The 17549-nt window shown below is 40.5% G+C and overlaps 1 protein-coding gene across 2 annotated transcripts in view; it reads left to right on the top strand.

The window, feature by feature from the left end:
• Window positions 1–17549, top strand: part of DGKQ (diacylglycerol kinase theta) — a 93959-nt gene that overhangs the window by 43125 nt on the left and 33285 nt on the right. For both annotated transcript variants that reach the window (XM_054054584.1, XM_054054585.1), the window contains 5 exons: window positions 1305–1458; window positions 5939–6007; window positions 14201–14301; window positions 15651–15874; window positions 16710–16800. In XM_054054584.1, the coding sequence (XP_053910559.1) occupies window positions 1305–1458; window positions 5939–6007; window positions 14201–14301; window positions 15651–15874; window positions 16710–16800 (639 nt within the window). The remainder of the gene's footprint in view (window positions 1–1304; window positions 1459–5938; window positions 6008–14200; window positions 14302–15650; window positions 15875–16709; window positions 16801–17549) is intronic.

Genomic DNA, 17549 nt, shown 5'->3' with positions numbered 1-17549 from the left:
ATTTATATAAGTATCTATCTTTATGAATTAAGATAAAATTATGTTATTATTAGTGGAAGTTAATCACAAACCTTTTAAATAACCTCCTTACATGTGACTTTTCTGATGTTATGAGTTAGATAGAAATTCTGATTTTTTTTAAATCCCCTCCATTAGTCATTAAAATGAGCGATTCTCAAAATCATTGTTAAACTTTATGTAGATCAAATGGAATTTAAAATTTAACAGGATCTAATCGTTGTAGGTTTTGCTTAGAAGCCTGCAGTTACTTTTCCTGTTTGAAATCAGAATTTCTTTAAAATCACATGAATTCTGCAAGGTCAAACAGTTACCATTCCTGTATGCTTATTCCTCTTTCAGTGTGGAGCAGGTCTTAACCTGTGTGGTTGGTTGGTTTTTTAAGCTGTCAATATTGGTTTCTGTGTATTTCTGTTCACATGATGCATGTTTAATTCCTGTGCAACACGTTGATACCCTTCAGTAATCCTCATGAAAGCCACAGTTTTCACATACTGATACACGGTCAGATATGCAGATAACAGTTGATCTATCCACTTTATGCTACCTCTCATTGAAAGATGATGAAAGTGCAAAGTAGCACCAGATGGGGTAGGAACTGAGAAGTGTATATAAAAATCATTAATTTTTCACTTAAGGGAAGATGAGGTACTCTGTGTAATACTGTTTTAAAGTTAAATTCTGAGGTTATGCAGTATTTTGGGTATGATTTGAATAATTCAATATTAAAAAAATATTGAGTGTTTTATATTTGTAATCTGATTCATAATTTCCCTCTGGCCTGGGAGGTGCTGTCTTTGAGTGTAGTGTAACAAACATGATATGCTGTATGGCCACGTGTACAGAAGTAAGTGTATTCAATAATGTCAGATCTCACAGAATAATAAAGGCAGAAACTAGTCTGTCATGTTATTGGATAAAACTCCAGGAAGTGTTCTCTCTGCATCAGCAAGCAGGTACAGCAGTGTAAGAAGATATTGTTGTTTTAAAGCTATTCAGTGTACCTTTCCTACCTCCGCCAGTAAACTGCCATATAGAATGGAAGATGCAGGGTTTCGGACCAAAACTTTCTTCACATGTTACGACTTCTTTAAGATTTTACAGAAAAACTGATGGAACAAATGAAAATCTAGGGTGTAAAAGGGTCACTCATTTAATTAAAGTGATTTACAAAAGGTCTTTACATGTCTTAGCCTGAGTTTTGTAATTCCTATGCATATTTTATTATAAAAAAATCTGGATTCTTTGCCTCTCGCTGAGTTCTTAATTGATGCTTCTATTTGTAGGCTCATGCTGCTTGCTACATAATTGTCACACCAGAATGTACTTTTGGAAGATTGAGGAATATGATTCTTCCTCCAAGCTGTGTGCAATTATTTTCTCGCAACTTCAGCAAACTGCATTGTTTTCGAATATCAGAAAATTTGCAAACAGAAGCAGGTAAAAACCTTTGGAGTTCAAAGCAACTAATTAGTGAGCATGTTTAACATAGTGGTGTAATACAGTCAAGCATGTGATTGCTGATTTTCACTGACCTGTGTGGTAGTGCTATAACTCCTTGCTATTTGTGGGACAAGATAGAGATTTTATAATGCAGACTGTTTGCAGAATGCTGAAACATCTGTTTTCTGGTGCAGGGAAATTTGAAAACTGTTCTTTAAATAGTTAGTATGCAGAAAATGAAAACCTAAAATAAAAAAATTGCTTAGCACATTAGTGTTACCGTGTCTACAAACATTTGCTGATATACAAGTTAGTTTTTATTTGGCAGATATACAGATATATCAGACGTATACAGATACTTTTATTTGCCTCTTTGATTAAGCATCTGCCCTTTTAAGATTTCTTTGCTGAAGGGGAATCAGCAGGGTAATGTTCTGCTGCCACCTAGAGTGTATGTTTGTTCAACAGCTCTTTAGGAACAAGTATTTTCTAGTTTACATTTTTGTTATTATGTTCTTGTAAAGCCTTCCATTAGGTGCCTTAATACAATAGGAAAGCAAATAAAAGATAGGCAAAGTATATGTTGTAGGAGTTAGGTGTTTGCAACTGCATGTTTCTCAACCTGACAGGTTCTTGAATTTTATGCTTTGAACAAGTAGGTTCGGTTTTGGTGAATGCAGCTGGTCACTAGAAGGAGCTGGGTATGTACAGAGGCTATAGCAGAAGTCTTGCTGCTGTGTAAGTGGTCTGACCCTGGGTCTGCATAACGTACATATATGGAAGAGAGCTATAAAAGGGGGAGAGAAGGCATTATGTTGCTTTTGTTGGTTGGAATGTTGTTTTCAGTGAGTTGTTTTTCTTTTTAATGAATTTGCTTGTTGGTAGAGGAAGGTGAAGTACAGCGCACGCTTGCAAGTCATGAAGTTTTTAATGCTTCCAACACAAGAAACACTAGAAATAGCAATCTGGATGAGCTTGTTTTGCTAGAAGACTCACTATGAACCTTGATTCAGGTCTATTGTTAGGTGTTCTATAAGTGTTCTAAAGGCTTAAGTGAGGATGAAGTCACATTATTTTTTAAAGAAGTTAATCACAAATCTTTTAAATAACCTCTTTGGGTGTGACTTTTCTGGTGTTAACTAAGTTTGTACTTTAAACAGTGGTGTGTTCTTTTAATATGTCAGGCTTAAACTTTTTCCTTTTCTAATTTTTAAATCACCTCTAAGTGAAAAATGAAGATTGAGCACCTTACGGTAAAGAATCCAAGGTTGTAGCTGCACGTTCTAGTCTCTTCATTATTTTACATGATGGAAAACGAGTTGTGAGTCAACATGAGACATTGAGAATAGTAGTTGTGGTGTGGTACCTGCTGTGCATAAGATGTTTTGTTCTAGTTTTCTTTAGCCAGTCATGGTATATGACACTTACTTTAGCACCCAGGTCACTGATGTTCAGGTCCATGTCTGGTGCCTTCACGTGTGGCTCCTTGTTTTCACATCCTGTTGAGACTTACTTGAAGACCTGTTGCTCTAATTTTGCTGCTCACAGTCATCTGCTGGGTATCAGCTGTCTGCAGGTCCCTGCCAAAGGCACTGAGTACCATCACAATACGTGTCTTCTGTCTGCCCAGATTCTTCCTTAAAGACAGAGCCAGGGATTGCCTTAAGCTAGTTCTCCCACCATCCTGCATCAAGGGAGCTCAGTGGTCTGGCCTGGTAGTCCTTCTTGTTACTCATGTTCACAGAACAGACCTGCATTTTCGTTCAGAAATACACCAGATCTTAGCATGTGCCGAAGCTTCCAAGACGTGTCATAGGTCCAGCAGCTCCTTGACACTCTTCAGGATGTGTTTGAAGCTCTTGTGACCACGTAGCAGCTAGGGACAGCTGCTCTGGGAGTTGCTGCCTCTTTTCCATGAGGAGGTTTCAGCTCCGGTTGGCAGATCTCATTCAAGATTGCATGCATGTTAGGTATATTTCCAGGGAACACGGAGCATTTCAGCTTTGTTGGTGGATAACTAGCACTTCTGTCCTCACTTCTGTGGGTCATGTCTTTACATTGTGGCATGCACAGAGGGTGCTCTTCTGTTGCCACAGCTGATGGAGGGCATCCTTCAGAAGGTTGTGAAAAGACTGGTCTGTGGTACCAAGGAAAGTGTCCTCGAACACCTGAGTTAACTGCTGCAGGCGCAGCTCTTCTCAAGCTGATTGTTGGGCAGTGCCAGATGACATTGTGGTTGACTTCTTGGGTAGCATTTGTTCAGATTACCTTTTGCCACTGAGAAAATGCTAAGCTTCATGGCCAGCATTCAGTGAACATCTCTGTGCTTTAAATGCTTTTTCAAAACTCTTGGGCTACCAGGGAAAGCCATGGTAGAGCAGCTACCTCCCCTTAATCCAACTGACTCTTGTCTTAGCATGTTTCAAAATAAGTCATTGAACATGGTTGAAACAGTTTCAAGATGCTCTTAGTGTAGATTTCCCTTCTATCTAGCCTAAAGGAGAGAGAGTGATAAAATAAAGATGTCAGCTTCTTCCCATACAAATTTAGGGTTTGGAACCCTCCAAAGGGGAGGGTTCAGAGCAGTCAGGAATTCTTTCTTATGGTTGTATTTGCTTATTCTTTTTTAATTTTGTTTTGTCTGAAGTGAAATTTGAGAGGCATTCAGCTTCCATTTATTTCAAGGTGTTTCAAGACTATATTGTCTAAATTTCTCTCCAATTGGAAACTTAATTTGTTTGTAAACTATAATAAGAAAAGTATTTCAATCTTCCTTCTATGTTCTAAGAACCCTAACCCAGAAACATTACTGGTCTTTCTTGTAGTCAGTTGAATCATTACCCAAATATTCAGCAAGTTACCTGGTCTCCAGTTTAGGACTTCTGCCCAGTACTCTTGACATGCTGTGATTCTGCTTCTTGGAATGTTTTCCTGCATTAGGATTCTGACTTGCCTAGTACCTCTTTACTCTGAACATCTGTCTTTACTGGGTTTATTTTCTTTTTCTCATTTTTGTTTTGTGGTTTGGTTTCCTGCTTTCTCTCTCAGCTGCAAGGAATGATTATTATAAAGGTGTTGCCCGGCTTATTTTCTGGAAGCTTTGTCTGCATACCAATCAAAAGCAACTGGGAGATTCAGTAGGTGGGAGTACGAATGCTTGTATGAGAAACAGCGTGGCCAGCAGGACCAGGGAAGTGGTTCTGCCTCTGTACTCAGTATTGTTGAGGCCGCACCTCAAATACTGTGTTCAGTTTTGGGCCTCTCACTACAAGAAAGATGTTGAGGTCCTGGAGTGTGTCCAGAGAAGAGCAATGAAGCTGATGAAGGGTCTGGAGAACAAGTCTTATGAGGAGTGTCTGAGGGAACTGGGATTGTTTAGCCTAGAGAAGAGGAGGCTGAGGGGAGACTTTGTCACTGTCTACAACTGCCTGAAAAGAAGTTGTAGTGAGGTGAATGTTGATCTCTTTGTCCAAGAGATAAGTGATAGGATGAGAAGGAATGGCCTCAAGCTAAGCCAGGGTAGGTTCAGATTGGACATCAGGAAAAATTTCTTCACTGAAAGGGTTATTAAGCACTGGAACAGGCTGCCCAGGGAATCACCATCCGTGATGTATTTAAAAGATGGGTAGATGGAATGTTTAGGAGTATGATTTAGTAGTGGAGAAGTACAGTTGGACTTGATGATCTCGAAAGTCTTTTCCAACGTAGTGATACTATTCTATGATTCTGGGAACACCGTTACACAAACTGCACACTGAGTTGGTTTATGTTGCACACTGCTGTTCCCCTTAGAGAAGAAAAGTTTATCGCTTTTGCAAAGGTCTTCCTGTAAGGAAATTCATGTCAGGAATGAGAAAGCAGTCAGGATGTTATCTTTACAGAAGCAAATGTAAGTGTTGGTAGCTTTTATTTTGATATTTTCTGAGTATTTTATGTGTGATTTTACAGGCTGAGTTGTTATCTGACATGTTAGCTCCTAGCTGCTAGTGAAATTGATGAGCTGCTGTCAAGTCCTCTTCTGGAGTGCAGTAATTTCTTTCTCTTTGAGTGTCAGCAAATCTATTTTTTAGTTTTGGAAGTCTTTTATGTAACACCCATACTTCTGACTAGAAACCTGTTACTGCAATTCCTGGACTAATTTGGGGTTTTAAAACTTCATGGAAACTATGTATACTTCAGTCATAGGCAAGCATCACAGCTTGAGAAATGGGTGAAATACAGTAGTTACAATGTTAAATCTAAAAGTAGGAGGACATCAGGTATGCCTTCACTGTAGTTACATGTCAGTGCAGGTTTGGTTTTCTAGTGCTGTTTTTATGGTATGGGCTATTATCATAAGAAGAAAAAAGTGTGCTTTTCTGACTAGGTTATGTTTTAGCTTCTTTGATGGAAACCATCCTTAAATGACAAACACTTTTTTTGTTCTCCTAGTTCAGATTAACAAGAATCGTTTCTTAAAATGTTTCTGTTTTCACAGATGAAGATGATGATGTTGATGGGTTGACACAGGGATCAGCAAAAGATGTCCAAATTTCAACCGATTCAAGTAAGCAGAATTTCAGTAAGTGGTGAATAGTCACCCATTCCAGTCATTATTTGCATAATCTTAACTTACTTTACTTTATGAAAAAATATTAAATAGCTATTTTTGTAATGCTCGGTGTCAATTTGAGGTCCAAAGTTTTGGTCCAACACATTTATCCAGTCTCCCACAAATATCATGAGATCGGTGTAAATGACAATCTGTTCATTACGCAGACAAACAGATCATTCCTCTCAAGTTGGTGATTGAAGGAAGACGGCATGTTGTTAACAATCCATGGATAAGCAACCCATTTAAAGGGCAGACAGCATGTGTTTTCAAAGTGTTTTTGAAATAGCTGGATTGAAATCTTATTGAAGACACCAGGAGAATTATTTTTTTCTTTTTTTCCTCAGGCATAATGCAGCATAAGTGCTTATATTCCTGTGCATCAGGATTGAGCCAGGCTGGTTGCTTCTTATACAGTTAATTCTTACATTTTCTGGTGTTGGTGTTAGCCAACCTCTTACTTTTCAGAACATGAAGCCAACCACAATTTAGGAGTATCTCAACCCCAATATCTGTATTACTGACTCGAAAACCATGGTACTTGCTAATTAATGTAGCTGCATGGCTTGTTGTAAACCCCAAAATTTCAAATAATTTTTTTTTTCAGCCTAAATCTCTCACAGAATTTATAGGATAATTGTGCAAATGCTGTTTGGATTTTTAAAAAATCTAGCTCAGTGAATAATACACTCAGTTATGGACGTGATCTCAAGCATGCTCTTATTTCACTTCTTAAAATTTGAAGCTGGTGTCTCTCAATGACTGTTAAGTTATGATCCACCACACTCCCTTATTATGGGCCCAGGCACTGACTAGCTGTAGTTTATCTAAGAAACTTTCACTTTTTCGAGTGTTTTAAGTGACACAAGTGATGTGACGTAAGTGACTGAGTGTCGGGACTTTTATACTTCACCAGCTAAGGCTGTTCCCCTGCTCATGACTGTTAAAGAGAACAAATTATATAGCAAGATATTTCAACTGGATTGATTAAAAGTACTACTACAGGTAGTACAGCTTCAAACAGCCTTCCCAAAAGAAGGAAAAAAGATAAGAAAATTTGGGGCAGGACGCACACTTTAGTATGTTGTTTGTTCGTATACAGCATCCATCTGTAGACCAGGGAAAGCAGCAGTAGATGGTACATTTTCAAGGCTCATGTAAAGAATTGTTACTTGTTTTTTAAATAGAACAGTGACATTAAAACAAATGGCTTCTTCTTAATACATTTTCACAAAACAGAAGTCAATGTAGAGCCCAGTAACTTTGCTATGATTTAGAAACTTCAGTAGGTATGGAGTGATTCTAATGTCTCCTTAAAACCAAAGCATTCACAAAGGAAAAAATAAATATTTGAACACTTTAGTCTAATGATGTTAGGGGTATCCCAGTAGAGCTAAAGCCACTGGAGCATCCTGTCCCCTCTGTGGCTGAACAGGGTGAAGATGTGTTGGTCGGAATTTCTGTGTGTATACAAATACATATTCTGCTACACAAATATATGTATGTATACTTGCATGAGTGGCTGTGTGTATGTGTGTATGAATATTTAGATGTACACACTCCTCCCCATCTTGGTCTCTCAGAGGATCATCAGTCCCCACAATCTCTCCAGCAGTCATCCTGGACCTCCTGGTCCCTCCACTAGTCATCTGCCAGATGTGTCACTCACAGAGACACATGCACGTGGCTTCCAGGCCACTTACCTTGCACGCCAGCTGAGTCCAGCCTGATGTTTGCGGGTGATCACGCTACAGCTGTCTCTTGTGACATGAGGCTGGTAGAGCAGGGCATGGCTTCACTGATAATTTCTCTCACAAAGTTATGGGGGTTCATATGCCAGCCATTGTTTTTCTCCATGTATGGCAAGTCATAAACATGGCAGAGGCACAGTTATGATATGCCAGATCTCTTCCACCCATATCCAGATAATACTATTTGTACAATATGGGTCAGGAGTGAGCTGCTCACTAGATTCTGTGTGTTGACTCAGTACTTCTGCCACATAGTCATTAAGGTTGGAAAAGACCTCTTAAGATCATCCACTCCAAACGTCAGCCCGACCCCACTGTGCTTATTAAACCATGTCTTAAAGTGCCATGTCTACATGTTCTTTTGAACACCTCCAGAGAAGAAGACACAACCGCTTCCTTGGGCAGCCTGCTCCAATGCTTGACCATTCTTTCGATGAAGAATTTTTTTCTAATGTTCAATCTAAGACTCCCCTGGTGAAACTTGAGGCCATTTCCTCTCATCCTAACTTATTACTTGAGGGAAGAGACCAACACCTGCCTTGCTACAACCTCTGTTCAGGTTGCTGTAGAGAGTGATAAGGTCTGCCTTCAGCCTTCTGTTCTCCAGGCTAAACAACCCCAATTCCCTCAGCTATTCCCCATAACACTTGTTCTCCTGAGCCATCCACAGCTCTGTTGCCCTTGCCTGCGCGCGCTCTGGGACCTCAATGTCTTTCTTGTAGTGAGGGACCCAAAACTGAACGCAGGATTCAAGGTGTGGCTTCACCACTGCTGAGTACAGTGGGATGATCCCTTTCCTAGAGCTGCTGGCCATACCATTTGGTGATACAAGCCAGGATGCTGTTGGCCTTCTTGGCCATCCGGGCACACTGCTGGCTCAGGTTCAGCCAGCTGTCAGCACAACACTTCCAGGTCCTTTTCTGCCAGGTAGCTTTCCAGTCACTCTTTCCCCAAGCCTGTAGCGTTGCGTAGGGTTGTTGTGACTGAAGTACAGGACCCAGTGCTTGGCCTTGTTGAATCTCATATGGCCTCAGCCCATCGATCCAGACTGTCCAGGTTCTGCTGCAGAACCTTCCTCCGCTTGAGCAGATCAGTGCTCCTGCACAACTTAGTGTCATCTGCAAACTGACTAAGGAAGCACTCAACTCCGTCATCCAGATCATTGGTAAAGATATTAGAAGTATAAAGATATCAAAGATATCTAAGGTTTTAGATTAATATGATTGAGGAGAGAAAAGGGGGCTACGGTGCTGTCAGCAAACATACTTTTTGCAGCATGTCCTTCTGTGGCCCTACTTTTGCCAGGCAGTAATTCTTTAAGCAGGTACAAACTGTTTTCAGGAACAAGCAAGGACAGCATGTGTGGATTTGAGGGACTTTCCCTCTCAAGATACTTAGGAAGATGTTCAGCCTTCATGAAAAAGGTTGCTAAACCACTTTGTACTCTGCTAAAACCACTTAGAGATAACTGAGCATTACATGCTCCTCTGAAACTTGATTTAAATGGATTTGGAGCCCTAAAGCTAAAGGGAAGCAGGTGAAACCAGATCAAATGGTAAAACATATGGCAGGTGCTTCGTAAAAGTTCTGAAAGCCACCCTGGAGGCAAAATTTGATATGTGCATCTGCTGCATTTTAGTGAGATCTTTTTATACTAAGTAGTGGTATGTAGCCTTCACTTCTGTAATTGGATCATTTTCAAGTATTTAAGAATTGGAACAAGAGGGAGAAAGCTTTATCTAACTTCAAAAGTGATTATAGTTGAGCTTTTCAAAGCTAGTTAGACAAATTAGACTGGTATTAGACACCTCATAACTTTCACGTTGTGGATGTATGCTTGAATTAGTTGGGAAGTGTTTTTCTGGATGACTAGTTAAGGTCAAACAGGTAGCTCTTTCTTCTTTCGTTAATGTGCCCCCAGAAGCCATCTTTCATCAAGTTGCAGTAAAAGTGTTCCCTGTGAGGAGGACAATGACAAAGTTAAACAAGATTTTTCACTGATAAATTGAGCTTGTTTTGTATGATGGCTAGGCAGATTACTGTAAGGAAAGCAGGACTCGACATACTGTGTGTTTAGTTAAGGAACATACTTGAGTTTAGGACATTACGACTGGTCTGTAGATCTAAAATCTTGCTTGCAAACCATTTTCAAGAAGCAAGCCAACTTTTTGCAACATTCGGCCGGTTTTAAGAAGTGGAGACCTCATAAAAAAGTCCCCACTTAAAATTGCTAGGGATACTTTCAGGCCAGCTAGGATCTAACAAGAGCAGACTACAAAGGCAGTCTGAATGAAACAAATACTAAAACATGGATGAATGGTTTTATTCTCAGATGGTTTTCTATCCTCTAAACTGTTCGAAAAAACAGTAGAGATTTTGTTAATGTTACAGAAGTTTAAACTCAGAACATTGGTTGTGCTGTCAGTAACTAGCATGTGTGGTCTTTTCTCAAGTTGTATTAGCCCAAAAGATGGTCACTCCGTACACAGGTTGTCCTTGGTTAAAATCTGTCTATGCTAAAGTCGCCATAGAGATCAATCTGACAGAAATCAGTTTCTAAAATAATATCACTTCTTCTGTCATTAATCTGGCGGATTTTAAAGGAATGGACATGTGATATAGTCTCAATGTAATGTCAAGGATACCTTAGAATTGATGATATTTGAATGTTCCTTATTTTGTAACTAAAAAGAACTGACAGCAGACACAACCACTAAGTTGATAACTGGAAAACTGAAAAGTCAAATCCAACTGGTAATATTACTTTTCATCTTAAGAAAAATACTTGAAATGTGCCAATGCATGCTTCTGCAGTAGAATAATCTACTCCTCTCCATTGCATGTGGAGATTGTGTGGTTATTTTTCTTAGATGCTGTAAAAGGCTTTCTATAACTACTCTCAAAAGAGTACTTGAGGAATAGTCATATAAGAAAGAAGAAATTAGAGCTTTGCTTCCAAAGCTCATTCTTGACAGGAGCCAGAAGTAAACCAGCAAAACCAGAAGCCCAAAGCTCTATCATGTTGTAGATAGAAAGTTTAATAGTTTAGAAAGGCAGTGAGTTTTTCTGCTTCAACGTTACTTTCGTTTAGGATATTAGGGTTTTGCTTCCTTCTTTTAAACCCTTTGTGCTCTCACATCAGCGTCCTAGTGGAAAACCACCAGCAGTGTCACTCAAGCTTCTGTACTGGGAGCAGTGTCATTTATTATATTCATCAATGACAGGGACAGTGGGATTGAGTGCACCCTCAGTGAGTTTGTGAATTACATCAAGCTGAATGGTGCTGCTGCTGATTTTCCAGAGGGAACAGGGCAAGCTTCAGAAGTGAGCCCATGTGAACTTTGTGAGATTCAGCAAGGCCAAGTGCAAAGTCCTGCACCTGTGTTGGGGCCTCCCCAATATCAAAACAGTCTGGGGGATGAAGGATTAAGAGCAGCCCTGACAAGAAGGACTTAGAGTACTGGAAAAGCTGGACATGAGCTGGTAATATACACTCACAGCCCAGAAAGCCCATAGTATCCTGGGATGCCTTAAAAGAAGCTTGGCCAACAGGGCAAGGGAGTTGACTCTGCCTCTGTACTCTCTCCGGTGAGATCGCACCTGGAACACCGCATCCAGCTCTGTAGTCTTCAGCACAAGAAAGGCATGTACCTGTTGGAAAAGGTCCAGAGAAGAGCCGTAAAAATGATCAGAGGGCTGGAGCACCTGTTCTGTGAAAAAAGGCTGAGAGTTGTGATTGTTGAGCCTGGAGAAGAGAAGCTTCTGGCGAGTCCTTATTTAAATTCTTAAAGAGGGCTTAGAAGAGAGTTGGGAACTGACTTTTTAGCAGAGCCAGTACCAATAGGACAAGGGGCAATGTTTTTAAACTAAAAGAGGGGAGACTCAGACTACATACAAGGAAGAAATATTTTACAGTGACAGTGGTAAAACACTGTAACAGGTTACCCAGAGAGGTGGTAGGTACCACATCCCTGGAAACATTAAAGGTCAGGCTGGCTGAGACTCTGAACAAGCTGATTTGGTTGAATGTGTTCCTGCTCACTGCAGGGAAGCTGGACTGAATGATCTTTGGAGGTGCCTTCCAATGCAAACCATTCTGTGATTCTATTCTATGAAATTCTAAGAGCAAGTAGAGTTCTGCGTAGACTTTAATTTCTCCCTCTTAAAAGACCGCTGGATCAGACTTCCCAGCTGTGAAATGGAGGCAGGCATGGAATTTCAAAGGCACACAATTTTAGGACAAAATAGGCCCCCCACTTTAAGAGCTTTTTCTGCTTCAGACAGATGGAAGATGGCTAGTGCCAACTCACAGTCAGATCCAGAAAGCGCCAATACTTTCCCTTTTCCTACGGATTGGGCCAAACACAAGAGAGTGCCCTGGGACAAGACACTGGGTCACTGGTGAAAAGACAGAAGTCTCCAAGACAGCCATAACAACAGCAGAGAGCTCAGCAACTTACCTCCTGACAGCTGTCCAAAAAAGACCCTTCAGAGGAAAAGGCACCCCACTCACAATGCTGAATTGCACAAGGATCCTGGAGGGACACTCACTTTGGCCTGTGTCCACTGAATTCATCTTTCCACTGTGTAGTTCTGGTGCAGTCATGCACTACTGGGAAGTCACACCCACCACACAACACCAGGAACAGACCATTGGGATGCTGTGACTGTCCTTCCAGCAAGGAGGAATCACAAGCTGCCAGTCTGAGGGGGCTGGCGGTGGTACTCAGTAATGCTGAACACTGGGAACCTTTACACCCTCCCATTAATTACCATCTCATGGTCACTGCAACCTTTACATCCCCAGCCAGTTCTTCCTTGTTTGTAAGGATGAGGTCTAGCAGAGCACCTCTTCTCATCAGGTCATCACTCATCTCAGGCCGTTGTCATCGACATATTCCAGAAACCTCCTGGATTGCTCATGCTCGGCTGTCTTGTCCCTCCAACAGATATGGCAGTGGCTCAAGTCCTCCATGAGGACCAGGGCCTGCATATCGAGGTTTCTTGCAGCTGTTGGAAGAAGACGTCATCTGCTTCATCTACTACTTCTTCCCAAATCAGCTGTTGGTAACAGACAGCCACATGTGCCCATCCACTGATCTGTCCCCCACTTAAGCCATAAGCTCTTGTGTCTTGTCATCTGTCCCAAGGCAGAGCTCCGTGTGTCCCCACCACTCTTACACTGGAGGGGCTCACAGAAACTCCCCCTCCTCGTCTGTCATTCGCCAGTCTGTGTCCATCCACAGCAGCACACCGGTTGTGTGAACTGTCACAACAGCTCTCCATGACCCAGCGAGGTCATGCAGCCATGCATGGCACACAGTTTCTCGTGGCTATGCCCCAAGCTGCATACAGGCACTTCAGAGAGGTGCCCATTTTCAGGGAAGGCTGTGAGAGCTTTCCTCGTATTGCTGGCTAACAGGCTTTTGTACATGGATGCATGTGGGATGGACCACCTCCAGCCGTGCTCTGTCTTTAAAGCCTCAACATAAAAGATTTTTTTGCTTCTATGCAATTTATGGTAATTTCATAAATGCAAAAGAAGAGCAAAGCTTTATACTGAATTACTGCCCAAATCCTGTGTTAGGAGTGATTGCTGCTGGAGTGATCCCACTCATTTTAACTCTTCTTTAAGGGGTACTACTGCTGCAGAAGTGCCCCACATAGGCATTTTTGTCCCAGGAGAGGCTGAGTTTGGAGTGGGATTGGAGGCTGCAGTGGTGACTGCTTTGCAGTGCAATTATATCTTCAGATATTCATATCAAGAATGTCCCTGTGCACACATTGTGCTGTGCCCTTTGGAATCATTAAGGAAGAAAGGCCTTAATAAGTGGACAAGTCTAAATTGAAAAAGAAGTCCAAAGTGTAGCTGTTGCATCTCAAAATAAAGAGGGATAAAGGTAATGAGTATTAAGGTAGCACAATTTTTCTTCAAGGATTATGAAGTCTCCTGTTGTCTGTGCAGTTAACCAGGGACTTTAAGGACTTTCTTTGAAAGGATGCTCTTAGAACTGGCAGTGCTCTGGGAGCTTTTCTGAAGGTGGTGGCAATAGATCTTGGTTTTCATGTTGTTGAACACACCAACAGTAAATGCAGTCTTTAATGGTGAGAAGTGGTAACATAAGCACTATAATTATATAGAAACAGTTAATCAAAACCCAAGATAAAAATACAATTACTTGAACTACTCATAGTGCTTTCTTCCAAGACTGTACCCTTGTTTTAAATGAACAGTAACAAAACAAAAGTGAAAAGATTCAGGCTTAAAACTTGTGACGAAGAAACAGTTCAGGGCATTAAAAGCAGATTTTTGATATTTCCATTGTATGCTTCCTATTCAGGTAGCTTTTTGATTTGAGGACCATATTATTGAAATACAATAATTGTTTTCATTCAGGTAAACAGATATTAAAGATATTTGATGGGAATGATGCAGTGAAACGCAATCAATTTCGACTAATTTCAGTTCCAAGGATTGCAAAAAATGAAGAAGTTGTGGTAAGATACATGTTTTTACTGATGTTAGCAGTGCTAAACAATCAGTTCTTTAGATGGTCCTCATCTGTAGTATTTAGCGGTTTGACATTTATCCTCTACAGCCACTGCTATTGCACTTGAAGTAATCAGCTGTGAACACTGAAGCATGCCATAGTTACCTCCACTCCTTGGCTGTAAAAGTAACGAATTATTGATCACATAGTGGCCATGGCTTTCCCCATGCTTCATCTGGGGAAGAAGCATAACTCAGTACTAAATGAAATGTCCTGTACAGATCTTAATTTACTGGACTGGGGAGACACCCCATACTGTGCAGAAACGAAGCCTAGAACAGGTGTGGTGTGGTGCACAGTAGAATTGAGCATGGTGCAGACTTGCTCAAAGAGGACTTGGCCAAGGAGTCTGGAGAATTTATTAGATGAGAATTATCACAGTTTAAACCTGGAGCTCATTAGGATTTTTATCTTGATAGTACGCTCAAAATCAACAGGTGTTTTAAACTTTGGTTTTAGTTTCTTCAAGGAAAATCATGTACAGTGCTGAAAAGACCTTCATTTAGGAGTGCTACTTGCCTTTTAAGCACATTTTATCAGGCTGCTGCTTGTAATACCAGGGCAGATTAATGCCAGTTCTCATAAGTCACTTACTAGGCTGTATTCACTGCAGCATCTGTGTTAGAGGTAGTGCAGGCATGGGCCAGTAATGGATGTAAACTTCCTGAGACTGCTTGTATGTTCCAAGGACAGCCTTTACCTTTGCTCTTCGCAGATGTGTGAGTTCAGAGCAGTCTTGTGGCTCAGAAATTCGTCAGTTTTCATCATCCCCTGAGTGCAAGGAGATTGAATATGCAGAGTTGGGCACAATCAAATATAATGGGATGAAATTTAAACATTTGCTTATTTTAAAAATTAAATTGCCAAATCTTACAAAATACTTGCAGGTAATTCTTTGTATGGAAAGAAACTCATTTGCAGTGCTGTGACTCTTCTGACTCTGTGAACTCTTTTTTCCTTGTAGAGTAAATTTTGCATGCTGTCTGTGTCGCTTTGTTGGTGCTGAATCTTTGTGCTTGATCTATGGAGTTAAAATTACTATCGCTTGACAAAAATACTGTGGGCTGAGGTCAAATCCATTAATATTTTGTTTTCTTTTTGTATTTTCCACTAACATTTGCTTCTGAAACTTCACTCTTGTTTTGGTTTTTGCTGTTGCTGTTTATCCACTGCTCTGTGCTTAAAACATGGGTTAAAGGTTCATTTCGTAAGTAAGGTATTTACACGTGCCTGTGGCTGTACAGGTATTAACTGTGTACTTTCAAGAAAATGTTAGTTTATCTTTCTGTGTTGCAGGAAGCTGCTTTGAGGGCATATTACATAAATGATGACCAGCAGGAGTATGAGCTTCAGACCTTTACACAGCAGGCGCTGCTGTCTGATGATGTTATCAACAGGAATGATGCTGCAGAGGACAGCAACTTGGGCTCAGTATTCCGAGAATCCATTCCTGAAGCTTGGATCATCAGAGCCAAACCAAAGGACGAGGAAGTGATCAGGATTTATCCTGCCTGGCTGAAGTGAGTGTTTTCCTCCTTTATCACAAGGTTATCCTGTTTGGCTACATTAGTCCTGTGTAGCCAAGTTCACTGTGTTTCAGTCACTGAAGTCATGCAAGTATAATGGAGAATGTAGTTTTTTCTTCTGTACTTCAGGATTTTTCTGTTTATTTTTCTGGATGAGTAATATACATATTATTCATTTCCATGCCTGGAAATGGGGTCGTGGGTTTCATTACATGCACGGAACATACTGTGCAACTTGTGCAGTTCTGTTATTGTGTATTTGGACAAGGAGATGCAACTTTACGTTAACTGCATCTTTAAAGAAATGATTACATACACATGTCATCTGAGAGTTTCATGTTTTTTTGCATGAAATGTTAAGTAAAAAGAATTTTGTGTAACTTCTGATGTGAGAATACGGGAAAAAAAAAATAAAGAAAAAAAATCTGTTCCATTTACCACTGATATATTTATTCATTTTAAGCATATTTAGCAATGGAAACAAAACTGGCCAGTGACCTGTTCATTTCTGAAGAGCAGTGGGATAAAATTTAGGCATTTGTTTATTTGAAAAATTCCATTGCCAAATTTTACAAAAGACTTGCAGGTCAGGTAATTCCTTGTATGGAAAAAAAACTAGTTTGCAGTGCTATGATTGTATGAGAAATAAAAATCTTTGCTTGTCTGACGGGGGCTAATACTGCATCTGCTCTGAGCCTCAGTGAACAGCTTTCTTCAGCTAAGACAAATATCTGCCTACCTCCACAGAGAATTTGACACTTAGATCAAAAAGACACACACAGGATAGGTCAAATTATTTTCCTAAAATAAGTATTTCTTTTCTTTCTAGGGTAGGAATGGCATACATTTCTCTCCGAATAAATAAGGATAGCACTACACAGACTGTGATCAAAGAAGTGCTTCCATTACTTGGAAGACAGGTAAACAAAAGGTCATTAAGTATGTCTGTATACCACCTGAATGACCCTGAAGTGGGTTGTGTATGTTTTTCTCCTTAGAAAAATTATCAGTCCATTGGTGATTAATGTGAATCTTGTTAGTGCTTGGTAGATGATGTCTTGCAGCTGATAAGATCCTCAAAACTATCTGCAGTCTTGATGGTAGACCTGGTTGCTCTGTACTGGAAGTTCTGTATCATTCTTTCTGGGTCAAACAGAGTTACTTATATAAGCACAATGATGCTTGGTGTGCAGTGTATTTTTTCTGGTTTTTCATGTCTTGAGATATTTAAAATGCACTTGTATGTAACTACACTGCTGTTCTTACCTTGTTGGGAAACTGGTAATCACTGTTAGGCTGATCATGCTTGTCTCCTACTTCTTTGCTTTGCAAAGGAAATCATACAATATCTAAAGTTGGAAGGGACCCATAAAGATCATGAGTCAAACTCCCTGCTCCTTGCAGGACTACCTGAAACTAAACCATATGACTAAGAACACTGTTCAGACACCCCTCTGACAGACTTCATGCTGTGACCAGTTCCCTGGAGAGTCCGTTCCAGTGACTGACCACCCTCTCAGTGAAGAAATTTCTCCTAATGTCCAACCTGAAGTTCCTCTGATGGAGCTTCATTCCATTTCCCTTACCCTATCACTGCTCACCAGAGAGAGGAGATCAGCACCCTCTCCGCTGCACCGCTTGAGGAAGCTAGCTGGCTAGGTGTAGTCTG

This window comes from Cuculus canorus, chromosome Z (assembly GCF_017976375.1).
Source record: "Cuculus canorus isolate bCucCan1 chromosome Z, bCucCan1.pri, whole genome shotgun sequence".
In the NCBI taxonomy this organism is placed as follows: domain Eukaryota; kingdom Metazoa; phylum Chordata; class Aves; order Cuculiformes; family Cuculidae; genus Cuculus; species Cuculus canorus.
The sequence above is the reverse complement of the archived record's forward strand: the minus strand, read 5'-3'. Positions and strand labels throughout refer to the sequence as shown.